General features: G+C 33.5%; 1 protein-coding gene and 1 long non-coding RNA gene across 3 annotated transcripts; both read right to left on the reverse strand.

Moving 5' to 3' along the window:
* Positions 1–3,783: 3,783 nt before the first annotated feature.
* LOC130733928 (uncharacterized) lies at positions 3,784–5,976 on the reverse strand. 2 transcript variants are annotated; one of them, XR_009017690.1, is made up of 6 exons: positions 5,618–5,976; positions 5,361–5,457; positions 5,252–5,292; positions 4,424–5,102; positions 4,086–4,275; positions 3,784–4,021 (listed from the first exon to the last, which is right to left on the reverse strand). It is a non-coding gene; the product is annotated as an uncharacterized LOC130733928 (long non-coding RNA). The 2 variants fall into 2 exon arrangements; XR_009017691.1 differs by having other exon boundaries at positions 4,424–4,496; positions 5,618–5,967.
* A 2,137-nt stretch (positions 5,977–8,113) lies between these two features.
* On the reverse strand, positions 8,114–13,368 carry LOC130733929 (uncharacterized). Its single transcript, XM_057586219.1, has 9 exons — positions 13,283–13,368; positions 12,694–12,752; positions 11,973–12,453; positions 11,570–11,662; positions 10,730–10,925; positions 10,194–10,372; positions 9,781–10,019; positions 9,270–9,439; positions 8,114–8,717 (listed from the first exon to the last, which is right to left on the reverse strand). The coding sequence occupies exons 3-9, from the start codon at positions 12,419–12,421 to the stop codon at positions 8,550–8,552; spliced, it is 1,494 nt and encodes a 497-aa protein (XP_057442202.1). The 5' UTR covers positions 12,422–12,453; positions 12,694–12,752; positions 13,283–13,368; the 3' UTR covers positions 8,114–8,549.
* Positions 13,369–15,044: the final 1,676 nt, after the last annotated feature.

The following is a 15,044-nucleotide window of genomic DNA, read 5'->3' on the forward strand; positions in this document are numbered from 1 at the left end:
ATTTTTTAGAAGTCTATTTAATTAGTTAAAAACTAGTACTTGTGACCCGTGCGATGATGCACGGGGGACATTCATTTTTGTTTATCACATGAAGTCGTTAAAAATCTATGTTATTTTTATTATGTTTATTAAAATATGATTTATGAATTGAAAGAATAAAATTAATTTCAGACATAGGAAAACATAAATTCGTAAGATTTTTTTCCTGTCATAAATGTATTTGTTTTTGTTTTGTAGAAGAAAATTCTTTTTGTTTGTGGTTTTTGTCCTTGTATTATATTTTTTATGCTTTGGAAAATTATACTTGTTTTACCCAAATGTTGCATTTCTTTTTATATAAAAGTTTAATAGTTTGAAGTAACACATGAATTACTATGAAGTTTTAAGACTTATTAATAACATTTTAATAAATTTTTCTACTATCATTCATATGAGATCTTAAATTTATTGAAATATTTACAAAAGAAATGACTGAATTTTAATTATGCAAGCATTTTCGTGTAAACCCTTTTTTCACATGTAAAATAATGCAAGCACCTTTGAGTAAGAAGGATTTGAAAATTAAATATGAGTTTGAATTTGAGATTATCTTAGTGATAAATTTTTGGTTTTAATGAAGCATGATGATTTTTTTTGGGGTTGATGAAGAGAGGGAGAGTTTTGGGTTTAAGTTTTTATTTTCATTTGGTGAAGAAGATGAACGAACAGGGATGAAGATGATGAGAATAAAGATGATAATTTTTTTATTTTCTTGATTTGTGTTTTTTAGTAATTTTTTATTAAATTTTTACTTTCTAGATTCATTATTTATTTTGGGATTTTTTGGGTTTTGATGAAGATGAAGATGATGAATAACTCCATGAATGCATGGATTTATAATTTTTATTAACTTTTTATTCCAGAAACCGTTAAATTCTTGACGGAATTGGACGGAAATAAAAGTTGCAAGCGAAAGTGAATGTCAGGGTACCAAAGTGCAATTAATTTTTGTTAGGGACTACTTGCACGCCAAAGGTATAAGTGGAGGACTAAAGGTGCTTTTAAGCCAATGAGTTATTAAAGTATGAAACTTTTGTTCTCAACTATTTTGAATACATTATTATATTAAAATTGAATTTGTTACCAACAATATTATTATATTAAAATTGTTTGGAAAGAATATAGAGTCCTTAAAAGAGTATTAGATCTTGTAATATATAAATTCAAAATTTATATTAAAGCCCTTAGTTGGTATAATATTTATTTCAGTGCTGTGATTTTAAACGTAGTTTTAAATTATATGAAATTATATATATATATATATGTTATTAATATGGTTTTCATTATTGTGAGACATATTCTCACTCTTAGATACATTTTTTTTCCTTTGGCCACCAGTCTCCATGGGGAAGGGGCTCCACATGACTAATCTGTCTCGGAATACGACAGTGATGTCTCTGACCACAAAGGTATTTTTTTTTGGCTTAATTGCACTTTTGCTCCCTGATCTTTCACCTTTGTGCGATTTACCTCCCTCATCTTTAAAATGAGCGAATTCCCTCCCTCTTCTATTAATATGTGCGATTTAGGCCCTTCCGTTAGTTAGCCGTCCAATTACTAACGGCGGTTGCTATTTTCACCCTCCCTTTTACTAACCACACCCCCATATCAGAAATAAAAATAAAAATAAAAATAAAAAAGGAGGTAAATTGCACAAAGGTGAAAGATCAGGGGGCAAAAGTGCAATTAAGCTAAAAAATAAAAAAATAAATGAAATAAATTAAATAAATTAAATACAATTAATAGAAAATAAAAAAAAACTGAAAAAAAATATTTTTATAAAAATCAAAGAAAAAATAATAAAATAAATGAAATAAGTTAAATACAAATAATAGAAAATGAAAAAACATTTTTATAAAATAAAAAAAAAAGCTGAAAAAAATATTTTTATAAAAATCAAAGAAAAAATGTTTTTATAAATTCAAAGAAAATAAAATATTTTTTTTAATTGAAGATAGAAATTTAAAAATAAAATAAAAGAATAATTATTTTTAATTTAGTGTAGGTGGTGCAAATAGAAACAAATTCTTCTTTTATTTTATTTTTAAATTTCTATCTTCAATTAAAAAAAATATGTTATTTTCTTTGATTTTATAAAAACATTTTTTTCTTTGATTTTTATAAAAAAAAATTCAGTTTTTTCTTTGATTTTATAAAAATATTTTTTTTTCATTTTCTATTAATTGTATTTAACTTATTTCATTTATTTTATTATTTTTTCTTTGATTTTTATAAAAATATTTTTTCAGTTTTTTTTAATTTATAGTTTTTTTTATTTTCTATTAATTTTATTTAATTTATTTAATTTATTTTTTATTTTTTTATTTTTATTTCTGATAAGGGGGTGTGGTTAGTAAAAGGGGGGGTGAAAATAGCAACCACCGTTAGCAATTGGACGGCTAACTAACGGAAGGGCCTAAATCACACATATTAATAGAAGAGGGAGGGAATTCGCTCATTTTAAAGATGAGGGAGGTAAATCGCACAAAGGTGAAAGATCAGGGAGCAAAAGTGCAATTAAATGCACATTCACCACACTTGTGCCACCCCTTGTAGTTTTAGATACATTTAACTCAGTAGGAAAATATGCATAAAAAAATTAAATAACAAAATAAGATAAACAAAATTTTCAAATATTTTAAGAATTCTATAAATAATATTTGATTTGTAATCTTTTAAAAATAATAAATTATATTAAAGTGTTTTTTTTAGTTACTAAAATCTTAATAAGATCATGGAACTTATAAAGGTCAATCTTCTTTTACACCATAACACTGAGCACTTACACCTTAGCTACATAAAAAAATTGCACAAAAGTCGAGAGAAATGGCCAAATGCAAATGAAAAAAACTAATCTATGCCCTACCCTGCCTACTCATTTAGTTGTACTTTTCCCCAAAATGACAGTAGCTATTTTACACCAGCCTAGGTCCAATTTAAAGCAAAACATTGAGAGTCAAATATCAAATACTTGATAGAACAAAAATCTATTAACCAAACGTAAAATAACAATGATTGACTTCGTTAGCAAACTCTCAATTACAGCTACAATTCCCAAATCTTACAATAGAAAATTCCAAACCCATAAAAAGACACCTGAGCAACCCAAGCAAATTAGTTAACTAAGAAAATAGCTGAATGCAACATTATCCATTCCTCAAATGTTGCTTCACACTCTAGCCTTATTGATGTACCAAGCTGCATTTTTACAGTCTTGTATAATGAGTGTTGCATAATGAGTGTTGCAATGTCAATATTATGAAGCTACACATTGCATCCTCAAATGATATCTTGGAGTGGCAGCTCATATTACCACTACTGCAATAATCTTGCCACCCACTTCTAGCCAGCAAACCAACATACAGACCGAATACTTCATAAGGAGGAAGCATTCATATTTCATTTCTTCTTTAATAGAATTTTCAAAAGTTCCACCAACTCTTCATTTCCTTCACATATTATATCCAAAGAAATTTTTCATCCTAAAAATGACAGCTTGGTTATCCACTTCTATATCATCAAAGGTCATCTTTTAAATCACATGCTAGATATGAGCATCTAAAGATTGATATTTACCAAATCTTCTTTCGCAACCCACACCCTCCAAAGGCAGATATGTAAAAATAAACATCAAAAAAATATTTAGGTTTGAGTTGTTCTATCAGTATTAGAATATACTATAAGTGTACATATTGCTTCAAACACAAAAAAAAAAAGAACCATTCAACGTAAGGGGAAAATCTATGATCAAAATCTAGATCATGTAGATAATAAAACTTTAGCAATGTACCAATCAAAATTAGCAGCAAACTTTTAGCAATGTACCATTATCAGAATCAAATACGGTGTTCCATCAACCCTCAATCCTAGGCACAACTCTAACCATATATATTCGCGGGAAATACCATAAACCCTTAACTCAGCATATCAAGATCAGACTCAATGGTGCACGAAGACATGATTCCAAATTGTACAAAGCAAGCTGCAAAAAAGGAATGTGGATCAAGCTCAGATATACACAATTTTTCACTTTAAGAAATTCATACCTTGCGGGGAAAAGTGGCAGGGAAAAGCATGGTTCAAGGAAGAAGAGCAGCAATAAATATTCTAGGAGAGGTTCGAAACCAAAAGAGCAGTAAACATTCTTCTATCAGAATTTTAAGACGTGGGCAAAGCGAAGAATTTGTGGATGGAACTTGGAAGCCATTCATACCATTCCAATGGACCATCAGAGATCTGTCAGCATGGATCATATTGTCAATGTCAAAATCATAAAAATAACACACAAAAATTTCCTAAAAAATCAAACTGTCTAGCAATTTATGTTACAAAATACAGAATTGAGATCTTTTTGTTGTTTACATTTGAAGAGCAAGACAAATACCTTCTTTTAAAGAGGCATTCAGATCAGCTACTTCATCAACACTTGGGGCCATGAAGCTTGATGGACCATTTTTCTTTCTCAAATAATAGAGAAAACTAATTAACAAAGAGTTCATTTGAGGGAGCGTATATTTTCATTCCATTGGGAGGGGCAAATAATAGAATTTGATGGATGATATAGGACATGGGGATTGCAAAATTGCAATGTCATCTCTCTTTTGCTGATCTTCAAGTCTTATTTATTTAAGATGTGTCACTATACTCTTACAGGCCAATTATCAGCATTATTTACTCAGTTATATAACATTCCAAACTCTTTTCTATAGGAAATGTTGTTTTTAACCCTCCACAGATTAACCAAATAATTAATTAATCACCATTACCATCTAGTTTGGTTATTTTTTCTATTATGTTTTGTAATTTAACATTTGTAGCCAAAGGAATCAAAACTATGAAGAAGATATATTAAAGAAAACAAAGCTTCAGACCCTCCCCCTAATATTGTGCATATCCATAGCAAAACAATGAATCCCAATCTCTGATAAAGGAACCAAATTTGATTTAGAACACACAGACATCCACAAACACAAATGATACCTTCAGAGAAACTGTGAGGAGCCGACAGAATTTCATCACAGCTATACCTTATCATCATATGTGTTCCATTGATATGCTTTACTCTAATGATTAATCAATATAGTAGCAGATCAATGTTGCAAAAAGAGAAAGGGATAAGGGAAAAGCAGTGTCAATTTTTTATGTTTCATGTGAGAGTTGAAAGGAATAAGAGTTGAGTTGAGAGAATCAAAGGGGAAAGGGGAAGGTTTACCTAGGCATCTGCGATGTTGGTGAGAAAATGGCTCGCCAAGGCTGAGGAAACATAAATGAATGGGGTTAATTGGGAAAAAAGAATTGAACTTGAAGGGGAGAAAGTTTACCTTTGTCTGCATTGAAATATAGGTCCTTAGTATTCATGGAGCAATTGGTGAGGGTAAAGAGCATGTAACTGATGATGCAACGGAGATGGAACTTCACCTACAAAAACATAAACCTCATCTTTGTTAATTGGGTTGGGCGCGGTAATGAAATGTGTGGTGTAAAGGTGCTTTTGAAATTTGGAAAATGAAAAGGCGTGCTTGGAAGACCATTGTGCTTTTAAGCATAGAGAGAGAAGAGAATGGTGAAGTCACCTCACCTGGTTCTTAGGGGAGTGAGCGGCGAGGTGGGGAAGGTGAAGGCACGCTTGCCATCTTCTTCTTTGCTGAAACTCAACAACTTTGGAATCTTCTTTTAAGCTTTTGCATTTTCCAATTGCCACTCACTCAATTTCAACCAACAACCACAAAATAAGAGTATTTATCACCACTGCCTTTCGATTTTGAGTTCCCACGTCATTTATTATTTAAAAATATAGTTAGAATGGAAGAGCAAAAGGGAATGGAAGAAGAAAACGATGGAATGGAAGAGTAAAAGTTGCAAAGAAGAGAAAGTAACGTTGCAGAGAAGAGAAACGGTCGACAAAGGTAATGGAAGAAGAGAGTGAAAAAGGTGAAAGAGTTCCGTTCGTTTCAGATGAAATGGAAGAGTAAACGTCTGATGCAATTGGAGATCCAAATACTTCTAAATCAATTCAATGGTTCAGATTCAATCTAAGTGAAATAAAATTCATTTTTACTAAAATATCCATGCTCATCTTTCACAATTTTTTGAATTAATTATTGAATGACAGAAATGCCCCCAAGGCCGCACAAACTCTCCCTTTATATAGTTTATAGATAGATAGATAGATATAAAGAACAATTCATGGCGGTTTCTTAATTAACTTGCCGCGGGTCAATCCGAAGGTAAAATTCATTTGTAACCCCTGCTAGAATATAACGGCAGTTCTTCTAGCGGTTGATTAAAAACGACATTAGTTGGACTTGCGGCGCAAGAAACTATGTAATTGATAGGAAGTATTTTCGCTGCGGTTCAATTGCCGCTAATTGTAGCTTTAATTGCCGCAGAAAGAGAGAGTTTGGTGTGATGGGGACTAGGGGTTGGGATACCCATGGGTATACATAATTGATTGTCATACATAACGAGTAGATAATCTTGTTCGAGTCAGGTACATCCTCATCCTAGTAAAGTTAATTGTAATGAATTTGAAACATCACTTAAAATGAATCAAGCATGTATTACCGGAAGAAGTAATGATCAACATTCAAAATAAGAATGAATATTTGAATGTGTGACTGAGACCAATTAACTCGATGGCAGTCAGCTAATCACCTTCTTTGATGGTCAAGTGTTCCAAAAGTAATGTCACTTTCCTATGAGCCGGATTAAAAAGAAATTAAAATAGTTGATTGGGTTGGAGAGGAATATACAGGGGAGGTGCACTTCTCAACTGTTTTTACAAGATTGAAGATAATGAAAAGGGTGTCTTGGCAAGCAAAATATATATATATATATGATGAGGTGGAAAATCATAACATAACAGTGAAGTTATCAAAACTAGGGTGTTTCTTTTTCCTCTAAATTAAAGGAGGTTGAAGAGTGTGGATCTGCATTGCTTGCCTAGCTTAGACTGGGTTAATTTCCCCCCCTTTGAAAGCACCATACCTTAGCGGCTTAGCCCCCAACAAAACCACAACTCAATTAAGTCCGCCTTCTGTCCTCCCCTAGCAAAAGACGTGGAGACCTGTTTATCTCGTCAGCTTGTCCTCAGTACATTTGGCGTAAGATGTGATTCTAGTCTACATCTCTAGTTTTGTGCTGGTGAAAAGAAACATAGTTTTTCCTTTCCTGGATTTGATGATGAAGTTATGAAGGGGTTGGGTTGATTCAATTAAATACTACTCCCTCCGTTCCTAATCTTTTGTTGTTTTAACTTTTGGCCTAAATTCCAAAACTTTTGTTGTTTTACAAATCCAATGCATTTTTTCTCAATTTATTCCATATATACCCTCATTTAATACTATACCTCTCACCTACCACCTCTTATTTTCACCAATCAAAATCATAACAAATTTCTTAACCAATAACTATAATTCTCTCTCTTCACTATAAGAGAACATTAAATAGGGGTGCTTATGTCAACAAATATATCAATGATTGCACTCTTAAACAATGTGCATAACCTTAAACAACAAAAGATCAGGAACGGAGGGAGTATGTTTTAACTTTTCACATATTTTTGAAAATGGTTGTTATTTTAGAAATTCAAGACCATTTATTACATTTTCTCCCATTTATACCCATTTTATTTTTTTGAGTGTATTTTTGAAGAAGGAAGTTAGTAAGATGAATTATGAGTGGAAAAATAACTTTGTTTGAATGAGAGTGAAAAATGGGCGGGAATGGCAAATAAAGGGATAACAATACCAATAAATTTTCTTCAGTCATGAGATGAAAACAGACAACAATCATTAAGGATTGTAAAGATATTGTGTTAGCCTTTGATTCTTCTAAATTTTTGTTTGTCTGACGCACTAGTAATGGGGTTGCTGATTTTTTTACCCGGAATGCTAGCTCCTGGTACCTTACATTTGCTTCAACATGATGTATTGGCTTTATAAGCCTGTTTTGTTTATGTCGTTCTGGTCTTTTGGAAGTTTCATTTGTGCCGTAATCTAATTTTGATGAACACTAATATCACATCTAGACAATATTAAGTATCACGTTTGTACTGCATCACATCCTACAACCATAAACAAATCACATTCACATACCAAGAAAAGTTATCCCAATCAGCCACAATATAATAAAATAACATTAAAATTGAAAATTAAAATATCTCTTAGCTTAAGAGCACTAACAAACTCCAATGATTCTGGCTTATTCAGGTAGAACCTTCAGCGATCCCCTTTAGGAATCAACATCTTGCATAAATAAGTTGTGGAATAAATTCGTTGAAATTGTGGGATGATGAACTCCAACTTAACATAAAGTAAAATAGTGGAAAAGTAAAAAAAAAAAATCTGTAGTTGGCTTGGAAACAGATATTAACACACAGATAAAAGGTAAACAAAGTTCTTCAAAGAAATTGGGATGAAAATTTGCACTCAACAGGTATTACAGACTACAGTTTCCGGGTAGCACCATCTATCTATCTAGTATCTGTCCAACTATCTATCTATTCCTCATCATGTAAAAGGATAGAAGTTTGAAAAGAGCAAACTGCCAAGAAAAATATATGCCGCAGAGTATGCCCATATCATGTACCCCCATCTAAAGCATTTTGCAGGGTATGTCATTATATATGAAGCAAACCAATAAAGAGGAGGACTGGAAGACAAGAAACGGGTGGCCACCTGTTAAATGTTGATTGCCGAAAATTCTCATCAGTAATAAGTAACATTCACCCATTCTAAAGCTGCAAAAAGATATGAAAGACCAAATACTATGCCAATTTTTATTCCCTCATTTTTACCACCCCAATTTCATTCCTACAAATAGCACCTTAAGTTAAAAAGTTAGAATAAGGGTCTGTTTATTACAGTTTTAGTTTTCTGTATTTAAGAACAGTTTTTAGTAACTGTTTTTTTTTTTAAATTGTTCGAATTGAATGAGATGTTTTCTAACATTAAAAAACTGAAATTTGAAAACAAAAAACATCTTTAAGCTGTTATGATATTTTAGTTTTAAAAACTAAAAATGAGAACTGTTTTCAAAAACAGTTTTTGAAATTAGGTTTTAAACTTTCAGTTTTTAAAAACCATAATTAAACAGACCCTTAAGCAATATTCAGGACCAGGTCTCCAAAAATATGATGCTTAACGGAAGTTCGAGTTGGCATTGATCAGTTTCTCATGTTCAGTTTTCTTAATGTGATAAACATTAGCAGAAGTCAACAGTAGACTAACCTGAACGTGCATGACAAGAAAAGCAGCGGCTGCCATGAATCCCAAGTGTAACACAAATGGGAGAACAGATGCTGACAAGTAACCTGGCGCAGCTGCTGGCTCAGATTCTGTGGGAATATTAGCAACATCCCCTTTAATCACATTCTTTCTCCTCCTAAGATTGAAGTGTTCTGTTACAGGAGTGAGTAGTGTCATGGTTGCAATGATATTAACCTATTATGTGTCCAAACGCACAAGATTATACATTTTTATATGCTATACAGACCAATAGATTAAGGAATTAAGCATAGCTTGTGACTATACAGTATACACCCATCACCAAACAGGAATAACAAGACAAACAACACAAATGACTGAACCACAGATGTGAAAAAATCAGAAATAACCCCAACATAGAAGCTATCAAAGCGGACTTAATTGTGATTTAAATGTCAGTTAATTGATTATCACGATTCCTTACAGGGAAATGTACTTCCAAGTACACAATAATCTGTTTGAGAATCTTACCTACCTTCTAAAGAGGATTTCTCCACAATTCCAGCTGCTTTGGACCTTGAGAGATCATCTGACAAAAATACAACTCCACAGCTCTTCTCATTAATAGTAGTTTGGAAACCCAGTGAGAAAAAGTTCTGAGGCCTAGACTTAGCATAATGGACAATTGAGCAAAGTGCAAGAGATAGAATTGGGGAAGCAAGAAGAAAGTTAGGCAACTGTTTCAGCTGAAAATGTCTCAAGAAACCCACATTCCTGGACAATCAGAAATTAACAACCGTCACTGGAATATCTTAATATATATTAAAATTAAAACTTTAACTACAAAGAGAATACAACATGATAGTTTGCACAGGCTAGAGTATAATAGTTCAGCCAAAAGCATAACTTGAGCAAAATAAATGAACACTAACTTAAATATGGACATACCAATAACGACTTTGAATGTAATTGTAAAGTAGCGGTACCCTAGCCTTGCACCAAGGCCTTATTTCATCAAGAGAATGTCCGACACACATATTGTAATAGCCATACGCCTGGAAAGCTATGAATGGAGCAAAAATGCATGCACTACGTAAAGCACCAACAGTAACAATCTGCAATGCCAACTGCCGAAATGACAGAAGAATCGATCAAGAGTTCCAGTTGGCATGAAAATCATTCTGAGAACATCTACCCTAACTACTTCAGCTATGCCGGATTCAGTCCACAAATGTTTCTTTTGCACATAGGTAAGACCTAAATTAATAGGGAAGTTTTATTAGTTCCAGTTACTTTTACTTTCTACTCTATGACCTATTACATGGAAACACAGCGGATTTTATTAGAAACAAACATTCATTTTGAAAAAATGATTGAGTGCAAATGACAACTCCCACCTATGTTCCCAAAATTATTTCTCAAAGGAAAACATTACAACCACATATACCATCATGGAGGAAAGTGGAAAGAAGTAAGGCTCTTACAGCAACACGCTTTTTCTGAAATATGGCATGATAAGCCCGATGCATGGTCTGAAAACAGAGATATCCCGCATTAAGAACCCCATTAGACCTTGCACAACCAGAGAGAGCAAGAAGAAGTATAGCTTTATTATTTCCACCAGATACAAAGTAGTACAATCCTCCAAAAGAAAGAAGAGCATACAAACTCTCTGAGTATCTGCCATTGCAAATGAAAAATGAGCCAAGTTTAATTTGATCAATATCCAACTCACGAAGGAACATGTATAAATATAAAGCTTAACTGCATTTTTGGCCACCTGGTCTAGTGATTCAACAATTTTGATCATCCACCTACTTTTATTTTCGCAATTTTAGTTCCCAAGTTTATAGATTCCACCAATTTAGTACATCTACTTTCTTAATTGTGCAATCGTAGTCTCTTCGCTAGCTCTCCATCCAATATGAAAAGAAGTAGAAGCACTAAAACTATAAAATCACCAAGCTTTTTCAAATAAAAAGCTTAATTGCATTTTGGTCACACTGGCCTAGTGATTCAGCAATTTTGATCCACCTACTGTTGCATTCGCAATTTTGATCCCATTCGACAATTATTGCAGTGTCTCTATTTTCTTAACTGTGCAAATGTAGTCTCGTCACTAGCTCTTCATCCAATATGTAAAGAAGTAGAGGCACTAAAACTAGAAAATCACTAAACTGGGACCAAAAATTTGAAAAATGAAGTAGGGAAATGAGACCAAAATTGCCAAAAGATATAGTAAATGGAGCAAAGCTACTAAACTATGAGACCGAAAGTGCAGTTAAGCCAAGATATAAAACACAAAACAAGGGTGAGAACATTACATTGATGAATAAAAAATGGAGGCCGGATTGAAGCAGAACAAAATCGTAGCCCGTAATGCTACTTCAGGATCCTTCAAGATAGTTATGGAAAGTCTGCATAAGTTATAACCAAACCAACAATCAACAATCATCATAAAAAACAGTATTATTGAATATCAGGGTTGTTAATGGCGGATAGCGTAGTGTAGCGAGCGGCAAGCCCAAAAAACGCTATTTTGAGCACTATTGCGGCGCTATAGCGGCAAATATCGTAAATAACGGTGAATAGTGGAGTAGCGGTGAACCCCTAGGGCGCTACGCTATAGGATATAGCGCGCTATTAACAAGCCTGTTGAATATGAGCTGAAATCAATGAAACCTATTTAACTTGAACAAAACTTCCATTTTAGAAGGATAGACTCACCTGTAAAGGAAAAGCGCGGCGAGGACGAAAGCGAGATTGTTGATTACATGAGCAGAGAGAGCGAGAACAGCTCTTTGGCCAAAGAAGGGGATGAGCGGAGCGAAAACGGTGCGAGAGAAGAAGGAAATGGAGAGGGGAAGGAGGGGTAAGAAAGCGTAGGTCTGCTCGTACTCGTAGCCGCACTGAGCAATGCGGAGGAAGTAGACGGAGTCCCAGACAACGGAGTTTTCGATGCGAGATTGGGGAGGAAGAGGGTGGTTGGGGGTGGTGGTGGTGGAGGAGAGGCAAGGAGGGTTTAAGGGTGCAGAGGTGTCGTAAGGGGAAAGTAGAATTCGCCAAATGGTGATTAGGGTCAGCACAGTGAGCCTTGAGTATATTGCTGATTTTAAGACCAATGCTTGGTGATGATGATGAGGAGGAGGAGGAGGAGGGTTTGATGTTTGAACCATTTTGCAATAATAACAGCTACTGAATCTAACCCCTACAAAATGTAAAGATTGTGAGGCCTCACAAAGAAAATGCCAGCCTTGTCTTACCACCAAAAGAAAATGTTTCTTAGCATTGAGTTTGGAAGTGATACTTTATAATTCGACAACAATATCATTCAAATTCAGTTTGGAAGTGAGTTTCTGTATTGCCCCCTAAGGCTTAAGTTCAGTTTCTAACAGTGTTAGATCACAGGAAAACCACAATAGTGGTAGGAGTTAAGATAATTATTTACCTTCTGATGGAATCAGGAATCTTTCCCACAAAGGACTTAAATTTCTCCCCACAAAAGTCCTATAAGAAAGTTTAACCAATAATTAATAAATTGAGGAAAAGTAAAACTGATAAGCAAAACTACAAGGAACAAGTAGCTATAAGATTAAACTATGTTTAAGGACAGCATTGAAGAGATCCTCCATTGGTTTCAGACACTAAAGATAACTATGCACCATAGATGACCTTCACGACGAAATACAAATAACTCCTAGAATTGGTATTTACTTAAAATTATATTGTAATATATCATGCACTAAATCTTTTCAACCAAAGGCTACCATTATGTTGAGATTTAATTCAGAAGCACAAAAGTTTCCAAGTGATTTACTTCATATTAGTTCTTAATTCCTATATACCTATCAATGACGAATGTGCATTGGAAGTCATGTGTGAACATTAAAATAGATATAGGGTAGGATCATCAAAGTTTCAATATGAAAATGAAATTATAATATCTTTCAAGACTTTATAGTTATTATCATCCTATCATTATCCCAAGCCATGCTAAATAAGAATGCAAATTTACAAGTAGGATATCGAGAAGAGACCTATAATCTGTCAAACCAAGGTGGAGGCAAAGATGTGGTTCATGGTCAGATGCACCCCCAGTGTGCAAAGCACACCCTCCATACTGTGTTATTTGCAAATAAATAAATACATAAACAGTGTTAGCGATAGTCCATGGAATAGTATATAGTCAGGTCCTCAAATTTCAATCTTGCTATCAATAAACCTCCATTGTTAATCTGATCCATACCATAACAGTATCATAGAAACCAAATCATCAAAATATGGGGTCATCAATGTGCCTGTTCGGAACATAAATTGCTAATAACCCAAGCATTTAGGTTATGGTAGCCCGCTAGAATTTGGAAGAGCTTATTTGAGGTTATCTTATAGCATAAGCATCTAATCAAACTATTTGGTTAAGCGTATGAAATAGCTTATAACCTAAAATATAAGCTCTTGTATGCTTATTTTCATAAGTTTCCCAAATTGGCTTATTAATAAGAACTTATATCCATATATTAGTTATTTCTCAAATAGCTTATGAATAAACATTTATTTATTGCGATAAGCGTTCCATTAAGCTGTTTAACGAAACACCCGCAGCGTGGTGACCCTAGGCGTAAATCGTAATCCCAAGTTATAAACACATTCTAATAAATAAAGATACCAAAATAGTATGGCATTAACCCCTCATTAATATTACTAAATTGTTAATACCACTGCATGAATGAAAATTCAGAGGAGCACTTGAAGAAAGAATGGTTCATCAACATATAAGGCAGAACATACATACCCTGAACTTGTTCCCATTGAAGAGAGATTGGTTTTTGAGACTCCTCTGCTCCCATATCTGCGCAATGGAAACATCTAACAAGCTTAGCTAGCAATAAAAATGGGCCAGAGGGAAACGACGCCAGAAGCTTGAAGGAAGAAAAATGGGCTTGTCTCGGTATAATGGGCTTTTTTCCAGGGAACTATTGGGCTTGTCGTGTATTTACATATATCGACAAAAAACAACAAATGGGAGATTAATTATTTAAGTTACACATCCATTTGTTTTATAATTTTAAAAGAAAAGAAAGGTGCTAGGGTGTGTAAAAAAACAAATGGAGGACGTATAATTCCCTTAATTTTTATCACTTTCGTTTTCTTTTAAAATTTTACATCAATATTAAAATTGGGGTTGTCTAAATGACCATGATAAAGTTTGGGTTAAATAACCCACCATCCAATCACATTGGAGATAAGTGAGTTGAAATTTCTATATTTTATTTATTAATTTATTTTCAACTCATTTATCTCAAATGTGATTAGATGGTGGGTTATTTAACTCAAACTTTATTATGGTTCAGTTAGACAACTTCTAAAATTAGGTGTGTAAAACATAATCTCACGGTTAAATTGCTAAATCAAATAAAGAGAAAAAAAAAAGGGGAAGAGTCATGAGTGTCAGGGTAGTTTAGCTTGTAATGCCTGAACCTTGAAGGAAGCTGCTGAGTTCTCTGCATCCTCCAACCAAGACTTTTTCAACCATGTGTGGTGTTTGACATTATGAACAGAGCATAATGTTGCATTCTAGTTTGGACCAATTTTTCATCCTACAATTTAAGCTCATGTAACTTTTGTTTAATTGGCTGCTTCCATCTCAAAGGTGCTTCAAATACACATTAATAAGTATATGCACACAAATTGATCGCATTTGTATCAACCCAAAGTCATTCTTTAAGCTTGTTTTCCATTTTCTTACTAGTTTCATGCAAATGCAATTGTTTTATATAATGTGATAGTTCCATACTCGGT

Source organism: Lotus japonicus, chromosome 1 (assembly GCF_012489685.1).
Source record: "Lotus japonicus ecotype B-129 chromosome 1, LjGifu_v1.2".
Taxonomy (NCBI): domain Eukaryota; kingdom Viridiplantae; phylum Streptophyta; class Magnoliopsida; order Fabales; family Fabaceae; genus Lotus; species Lotus japonicus.

Coding starts and splice junctions, on each gene's coding strand:
- LOC130733929 (XM_057586219.1), bottom strand. CDS start 12,421: ATGGTTCAAACATCAAACCCTCCTCCTCCTCCTCCTCATCATCATCAC. Junction 10,926..11,569: donor TCCATTTTTTATTCATCAAT/GTAATGTTCTCA, acceptor TTGCAATGGCAG/ATACTCAGAGAGTTTGTATG. Junction 10,020..10,193: donor TACATTCAAAGTCGTTATTG/GTATGTCCATAT, acceptor CTGATTGTCCAG/GAATGTGGGTTTCTTGAGAC.